General features: G+C 43.2%; 1 protein-coding gene across 1 annotated transcript in view; it reads left to right on the plus strand.

The window, feature by feature from the left end:
• LOC145343420 (paired box protein Pax-5) overlaps window positions 1-5,931 on the plus strand; it is a 199,750-nt gene extending 193,819 nt beyond the window's left edge. The window contains exon 10 of the mRNA XM_080189649.1: window positions 5,855-5,931. Within this exon, the coding sequence (XP_080045775.1) occupies window positions 5,855-5,931 (77 nt within the window). The remainder of the gene's footprint in view (window positions 1-5,854) is intronic.
• The last annotated feature ends 3,287 nt before the right edge of the window (window positions 5,932-9,218 follow it).

A 9,218-nucleotide genomic window follows, 5' to 3' on the forward strand; every position in this document is an offset into this window, starting at 1 on the left:
TTTTTTTAAAAGTTCCAAATGTGAGTCCAGCAGGTGAAATTGAAATGTAATATTTGACATCAATGCATCTCCATAGCAACAAAATATTTATTTTTACACCTGCCCTGTAATGAGAGAGTGCACATACTCACTGATGCTCCTTGTTTCACAACCTCAGAGAGCATTGCCGAATGTGCTGCTGATCAAGGTGAATGAGCTGTGTCGTTTGGACTGGTATATTAATGACCCTTAAATCTGCCAAGTGAGATGAGCAAATTGCAGATTCTTTTGAAATCAATCCCAGACCTGAACCTAGGTTCAAGTCTGAGGCCATTTGACGATGTTGTTTAGTGAGAAAGTGTTCACTGCAGAACACGCACTGCACTATTCTGAATAGTTCCTGTGGTCAAACTATATTGTGAATTTTCCTCCTCCTCCACTACCCACCCCCAACTGTGCATTTGTAAGTTAGGTTGGCATTGGAACATGTTGAATGTCAGATAGTACACAACTACTCCATACTGATAGTGATGTGTAGTATAGGCTGAACTGGAATTTCATCCAGCTGTTTATCTATGTTTCCGATGTACAACTGATATTTTAATCAGAGATCATATAGAATGAAACAGCACATAGGAAAACCAGTTGACTCATTGTGACTCTGCCAGTGAGTCTAATTGGTCCCACGACCCTGCTCTTCCCACATAGCCCTACAAATTATTCTGTTTGAAATATTTACCCAGGAAAAGACCAGACATCCATGCTAACCTTTGTCAAGTCTGAGAAAAAGGCCAGTGCAGTACCAATGTCCTATCTATACATATCACAAGTACTTTTAGCTCAATTGGCTGGGCAGTTGGTTTGTGATGCAAAGTGCATCATTTCTGTATCGGCTGAGGTTACACATGAAGGCCCATCTTCTCAATCTTGCCCCTCACCTGAGATGTGATGATCCTCGGGTTAAAATAACCACCAATCAGTTCTCCCCCCTCAAAGGGAAGAAGAGCCTACGCTCATTTGGGACTATGGCAACTTTACCTTTACCTTATTTTTAAAGCAAAAAATGTGGGTGTTGGAAATCTGAAATAAAAACAAATTGTTGGAAATATTCAGCAGGGCTAGCAACATCTGTGGAGAGAGAATCTTCCAGACCAACCAGTTAAATGACAAAATGGTTGCTGGTGTAAGGCCAAAGGGGGTGGTAATGGCACAAGTAAAGAAACAAACGATGGCTCAAGAGGAGGTGTGAGTGGCAGAATGATGAACACTGCCACCTGAGAGCAAAAAACGAGAGAGAAGCAAGGCAGCAAAACTGAAAGCTGCAAAGAAAAAGGAATCACAATGAGAGCAAAGGATCTGAAATTGTTGGACTCATTGAGTACAAAAGGCTGTCAAATGTCTAACCAAAAGATGAGGTTCTCTTCCTTGAGGTTATTCTTATTGGAAAACTGCATGAGGCTGGGGAAAAATCAGTTACTTAAGGAGCAAGGTGGAGAGTTAACAAGAAGCTCAACATTGTGCATGCAAATAATAAGTGGCATTGTGAGCAGTGAATACAGTATACTAAAGTGTACACACACATTCAGCCAGTCAGGGGAAGGCGGGAGTGTTTATTGAGACAGTTTGGGCCTCTGTTCAATGAAGAAGTGGAATGTTTGAAGATCATTGTGGTGGGGGAACAGAGTTATTGAGGGATTGAATGCCCCATGGTGAAGATGAGATGATTAGGGCCTGGAAACTGGAATGACGGGACATACTGGATGAGTCATGGCTCTACATGAGAGGAGACTGGAAAAGGGAGGAAATATTTGAGATGAAATAAATCATTTAGGTTGGGTAGGAACAGACTGAAATGATGGCTGCAATTCTCCCAACAATGCTGAATCGGTGGGAAAACTGTTCTAGATGCCGACTGTTTTGTCAGTTCAGCTTCTCACCCGAATTGCTGCACTCTGTGCAATGCAGAGGTCCCAATCGTGAGTCTCATTAAAAACCTGGGGGGGGGGGGGCACCGGAGTCTGACAGTTTTGGAACTCTGCGCGTGTGCAGTGGCCCCAATCTGTCAGACTCCCTGTTTGCTGGCCAGCCCAGGACCCCCACAGTGCTGCCCCTCCAGCACTTCTCATGGCCCCGACAACTATTCCTGGGCTACTCCCCCACCCGCTGCTCTGGAGCACCTCAATGTCCAGCACCCCCCTCACCCTGGCAGACCACTAACCCCACTCCAATCGCTGCCCTCCCTCCACCCCAGACCTGTGGGCATGGGCACTTTGCCCCTTGGGAAATGCCAGGAGGCACAAAGTGGCATAGCCAGGCTGCCCACGTCAGGGGGGGCAGCACCCCTCGCTGCCCAACCCCTTGGGGGGCCCCGATTGCCACCACCCCCCACTTCATTCCGGCAGGGTCACCTACTAGTTCCCTGAACATGGAGAGCTAGTCTAAACCCTGTCGGAATGAAGTACTCCTGGCGGGGTGTGAGATTTAATTGGGACTGGAAAGTTCCCGATAATTAGATTTAAATTACATTTAAGACATTTTTTAAAAAAAATTCAAATTACTTGTCTGTCTTTTTGCCAGTTTCCAGTGTGGTCTGACTGGTGACTGTTCGCTCGCTCTGGGAGATGCGCGTGCATTCCCGACACATGCACAAGGCCAGTGACGCACATCTCCCACTGCGACCCATCAGAAAAGTTACGGGTCACGATGGGAGAATCTCGGCCGATGGTTCTACCGGTATCGCCCTTTTTGTGCAACTTGAGATGGAGAGAGAAGCTGGCTGTTGAGAGTTGGTGATTTTGATTTTTGGAGGTTGTGACAGCTTCTTCCTTGCACAGGAACCAACTAGTCTCCAGCCATCGCCCCCCCCCCCCCCGCCGCCCCGCCACCTGGCTGAACTTGATCTCACATTAAATATTCTCTCCTTTAGCTCCACTCACCATCTCCACATGTTGCTTTGGGTACCTGCATGGGTCCTAGTAATGCCTATTTTTTTGTGGGATAAGTGGAACATTTCTTGTTCCAGTCCTAATCAGGGCTCCTCCCCCTACTGAACTCTTTTCTTAACCTTTTGTTTTCCCTTTCTCAATGTCTCTGTCATCAATTCTGCCGGTGGACTAACACAGAATAATCACTATTAGCTCAATGACTCCCACAACTACTTCAACAATATTTCCTCATCCTCCATTCTGATGATATGTCCATCATAGCAGCTCTCCTGATATGTCTATTTTTTCAATAAAGGAGACATGTATTAAAGGATGTAAAGTTGTTGTATTTGTGCAGGGAGATGCACACTAAACTAATTGTAGCTGCTTGGTAATTAGTAATGTAACTTTTTAGTGAGCTGAAAGGTGTTAATTACTGCCGGTCAACCTCTTTAAACTGAAAATTCACTATTATCGGTAAGGTTGCTGATGCATTCTTCCCGTTGATGGACGGGTAAGATCGGGTGAGAACTGAGGAATCAGGATCGTGTCTGGTTTCTTGCCTCTTGTGATCTTACTGGCATTTGAGCCCAGAAGGGGAGCGGATGTGGTGGAGGGTGGGTGGGGGGCACAGGGAGCAATGGACTGCATGTCCTGATGCCCATTGTGGGGGGTGGTGGCACGCTGACAGGAGATCTCACAGTACACTGGGAAGAGTAGTCAGCTTCACTGGTAATAAGACTAGTCTCCGCCCATGCCCCTCCTGGTGAGAATCGCAAATGGTCTTTTTTTTCATGAAATGCTGTACAATTGCAGTTGGGAGCTCACCCAAAAGATCAGCATGATTCTTTACCATTTTCACCCTCACTTGGCACTTAGAATTTTTTCACAAAATTCCATCCCACTGGACTCTCATTCCTTCAATCATGGATTTTACCTAAGAATTATAAAAGCCAAATTTTAAATTCTAATTGTTTTCCTTCATCTTCTCTCCCTTTTGGCCAAATCCTTTCTTCCCCATCATTTATCTTTCTGAACTTGATCTGACATTGAACTCACCCACTTTTACACACCCTCCTCGTGATCCTTCCTGGGTTTATTTTCCAATCCTCCAATCTGATTGGAAACAGAGATACATCATTAGTTGCCCTCTTCACTCAGGTCCGAGATATACGGTTTCCCCCAGTGCACTGTTATCAGCTCACTTTCAGCAGCTCTGTGATCGCAAATCTTTTGAGCTGAAGGTACAGGCAGGTTTAACTAATGGCAGATGCCTTCATTGAGAATGTTGTTTAGGACGTTGGGAGAACTCCCTGCTTTTTTAAACAGTATTGTGAGATCTTTTCTCCAGATATTAATGCTTTGCAGATAATCCCAGGCTTATTTTGGTTCTGCGGGTGGGAGTTCATGGCCTTGTTTGTCCCGAAACTGTAAAATCCTGCCCAAGGTCAACGGAGCATTTTTGCATGGATTGCCTCTCACCTGCTTCGATTCCTGTGGTGGGTGGGTTGCGTTTTTCATTTTTCCTGGTTACTTTCCAGTTATTTAATACTGTTTGGGTGGGAGATGAAAACTTCCAGTTAAGGAGTGGGAATTAGCATGCTGTCCATCCACTATGGGAACCCAAGGCTTGAATTTCATGAGGGATAAAAGTCTGTGTTTTCAATGAATAATCCCAATTCCAATCGAGTATGGTCTTGTAGTATGAAGTGTTTACAATTCAGCAGAAATTGTCAATCTATCAAGAAAGGGCACAATGTTAGCTAGGAACATGAAGAGACAACTTCAGTAGAGGGTGGTGTTTTTGACTTTGTGTGATATTGCAGCTTTACACTAAATAATTGAGATTATCTTTCATAGGCATTTTCAAAATGGCTACCAAGCCAAAGGTGGTCCTTTTTTCTCCTCATCTGTTCCCAAGGAGGTGCACTTTCCCATAAGCAGGAAATTGCAAATTCCGCCTTGTTTAGCTTATCTAACACATCTCTTCCTATCTCCTTTATTTAAACCTTTGCCTAAAATGTCACCATAATAATAATGGCAGAAATGTAGAATGATCACTTAAGAGGGACTGAGATCTTGTTGAGTATGCAATGGAGGAATTATAGAATGGTGAACTTATTCCATGTAAAACCATAGAATGGTGAAATTATTCCATGTAAAACCGTAGCTATATACAACTGCAATATTTACACGATGCATTAACTATTTACTCTTGTTTCTGACCCTGTCCTTAGTGATATAGTTAGTGGCTAAGGGGAATTTTCATTTACCTTCATAACTATAGTCCATGAAGGACATTGACTTGTTGCTCTCACCATATTTATTTATGAATTTATCTGTTATCAGTGGATCAGAAATGATTACAGATTAAAAATGGAAAAAGGAGGTCTCAGTATTGTCTACCCATTACAAAGTGAAGATACCTGTCTGTTTAGTTCGGGCAGGCCAACAATGCAGTTTGCAGGATATTGTATCAGAGTTGACTTCCCCAACCTGCACAGCAGGCAGGAGCAGAACTGATTGAGTAATCATAGCCACACTGAGCCTGACATTCTGCCTATTCATTTAAGTGGAGGTAGATTTGGCATCTGTGGGTCATGGATTTACAGCCAGCACTAGCTGAAAGAACTGTTCCTGACTGGGATGTAGCTTGTTGGAAAATCAGTCTTTAGAATACAAACCCTTTCCAACACTTTTTAGTTGTTCTCTGTGAATGTGCCACCGGAGATTAATGTTCTTTGTTTACTTGTCCTTGAGCAATGCCACAGGTCTCAGCTTTATTCATTCACTTAATATGTATAGACATTTTTGGGCAATTCGCAGAAATTAATCCATAAACTGCAATGAAGTGGATTAGCCTGTATTTCCCAATTGGCATTGTCCATGTCTACACCTCTGCTCTTTTTGCTGTTGCAATGTTTTCTAACTCTGGTGTTGTTCTCTCTCAGGTTCCCCTTATTATTACAGCACCGCAACCCGTGGATCAGCACCAGCAGCTGCCGCTACAGCCTACGATCGTCACTAGCTGGGAGCTGGGGGGAGGAGGCATGGCCTGCAGGTAGTGAAGAAATTGTGCACTTACAACAATATCAATCAGGTCTGAGACAACAGGAAATGTGTGAAGCTCAGAGGGTCATGTGAACTTCCTGCAGGATAATCAAACTGGCTTTTGAACGACTGCTGCCGAACATTTGCTCTTTTCATTGCAGAATGAGGGAAACTGCTGACCTTGGACCCACGCGGATAGTTAACCTGGCAATCGATGGAGTGCATCCATTTAGTCCTGAAGAAAGACTGTTCAGGTTTTTAAAAGAAATTGGGAAAAATGTGCTTTTAATATGATGGTAATATTTTGTTCCATGTGATTTTTTTTTCTGGGAGATGATTTCAAACTGAAAAATGGCAAAGTGCTGCCTATATTTAAACCCACGATTTGGAACACTGACTCGCTGCATTTGAGAATATTTGAAAAGTGGTACAGGAAAGAAAATTAAGTACCTATATAGTAATTACACACTGCACCATATCAAAAGAGCCTTGACCTTAACCCTTTTGTGTACTAAAACAGCATCTGCCTAAAATATAGCTTCTTGGAGCATTTTCAAATTCAGAAAATGTTCTAAAGACACAAAATATATTGCACTTAACTCAACCCAGTTTGTGAATTCTAGTTTTTCAGATTTCATGTTTGGCAATGATTCAAAAATCGTTGTTCAATTAAAATCACTATGCAATTTTTAAAATTGCAAGGCCTTCCTGCACTCAAGGCACTGAATTATGACTGATCTTGTGCTGATAATAACAGATACCCAGGACTGCCGGGCATAAAGAACAGGTTCTGAACACCCTTCCCTGTAAAACAGAACTGGCCATTTACTTTTATTGTATCCATGAGCCTGCTGGGATTTGGGAATCATTCAGTAGCAGTCCATCTGCATTTTGAAATTAGCCTTGCATGTGTGAGTTCTCATACTCAAAACTGAAAACCCTGATATTAGTGGGGAAATGATGAAGGCACAAGGGAGCACTGTAGCTGGGGAAAACCAAGCAAAGCAAAGGATCTCAATAGCGTTGTCTCTTTGAAATATCCTGACTCCTATCTGACAGCCTGAGGGCTGGACAGAGGAGCACATTGCAAGCAGTAGGCGGTCAAAGCTACACCCAACAGTTAATTCTGGGTCATAACCAGGAGTGATGGGGAGTTTGCTAAGAGTGAATGAATGGGAAGGATGGTGGTGGTATGCTGAGAGGGCAGGATCACAACTGTGGGGAAATTGGAACGTGCCAAGAGGACAGGATCACGGCTGGGGATGTTGAAAGGTTTTGGTGGGGGGGGGGGGGGGGGGTGGTGGGTGGAGAGGGGGTGTCCTTGTTGCAGTGGGATTTCTGGTGGTGATGGGGATGAGTAGGCAATGTCTGGCTTGGTTCCTTCCTTTTGGGTGTTTCGCTCAAAAGTGCAGTTTCAGCAGGGGGTCATGGCTGGAAGGGTGTGGAGTTGGTGGAGGGAATTGGGACACAACTCTGTTTTTGCTAGATGGGGCTGTTGAAGTTTGGGCCTAAATGTTTAACTCTTTGAGTGCTGCATTTCATATTCAGGGACTAAATGTTATCTATTCAGATAATGCTGGAAATCTGACATTTCTGTGTTTTCTTAATGCTGTTAAATTCTCAGAGCTAGAAACCCAATGTCTGTGCTGACAGGAACTTGTGCTGCTTTTCTACATCGTGATCAGGATTTGCAACTTGTAGAGTGCTTGAGCACAACAGTATTTAAATGGAGCTGGACAAATGCATGAGGAAGAAAGCAATAGAAGAATATACTGATGTAATTCATAGAATCCTGCAGTGCAAAAGGAGACCATTCAGCCTATTGAGTCTACACCAGTCACAATCCCACCCAGGTCTTATCTCCATAACCCCATGCATTTACCCTAGCTAGACCCCTGACACTAAGGGGCACATTTTTGTATTTGGGAAGAAATTGGAGCACCCGGAGGAAACCCACAACAGCACGGGGAGAATGTGCAAACTCCACACATACAGTGACCCAAGCTGGGAATCAAACCCAGGTCCCTGGTGCTGTGAGACAGCAGTACTAACCACTGTGCTACCACAATGGGATAGACAAAGAGAATGGAATGAAGCTCTTGTAGTACACAAACACTGGAATAGACCAGTTAAGCCGAAGGACCTGTTTCTGCATTGTACTTTGTGCGTAATACTGTCTATGTATCTGTGTGTTTTACAAAAGCTTTAAAATACTGGAAGAGTAGAACATATCATTTCTATTATCCAGTCCTGCTGTGATCTGCATTCGCAACCCATTCTCCCAAATAAATGTCAGAGCTCTACACAGCACGAGACATAACATTTACATTCATGAAATGCAGCCCGCTGTTACTGAGTGAGCATTGTTACTTTGTCCCTGTCTGTGAGGCTTGAGCCATGGTTTGGTGCAGTGGGTAATCGTGTTGGCACCATTCTGCGTTCTATTTTGTGCACAGATTCTTTGGGTTAATAAAATTACTTGTAGATGGTTATGTTTCAAGAAATAGCCCTGGAATGATTAACTCCTTTGTGTAACATGTACAGTGTGGGGTGAGAGAGTGGACCGTCTCGAACAAAGGAGCAAGCTGGAGCTCCTGAGGGGAAACTCACTGACCCACCACTAAAAGTGCTGGTTTTGGGTGAAGCTGAGGGATATTCACACTGCTTGCAATGTTCAGTGAGCTGGGCTATGCTGTACAAGCAAATAAAACTGGGCATAAAGAAAAGATGGAGATCATCTGGTCCAATAAACCTACTCGACATTATCATAGCGCATGAGGACTAGACATCATACTACCCCTCACCCAACCAACTCTGCTATGTAATACTCTGGGCAAGACAAAAAAAGATACAAACACAAGGGCAATTAGGGGGAAAGAATCTGCAAGATTCCTTTTGGGATCCCCTTATCCAATTGAAATAGTCCTGGAAAACTTATTGACCATGCTTATATTGTTACAATCTCTGTAAAGACTGAGAAATTTTAAAAAGAAATTTGAACTTTGAGCTAATAGTTGAAAGAATAACAGGTCAAGATTTCACATTTTAAAATGTTTATTGTAACATATGACTAAAAACACTATTAACTAAACACTATCATTGTAGGCAACTTGTGCTTTAAACTGCAGAATTGAATATACCCTCTTATTCTTAGCTCAACCAAGAAAACATACTTCATAGGTATATTTTACACTGTGCTTCATGTAGCTCTTTTTGCAAAACAGCAGATAGCTCTTTTTGCAGTGCTTTATGTAGACATTCAAT

The sequence above is a fragment of the Carcharhinus amblyrhynchos genome, chromosome 5 (assembly GCF_965287045.1).
Source record: "Carcharhinus amblyrhynchos chromosome 5, sCarAmb.v2.hapA, whole genome shotgun sequence".
NCBI lineage: Eukaryota > Metazoa > Chordata > Chondrichthyes > Carcharhiniformes > Carcharhinidae > Carcharhinus > Carcharhinus amblyrhynchos.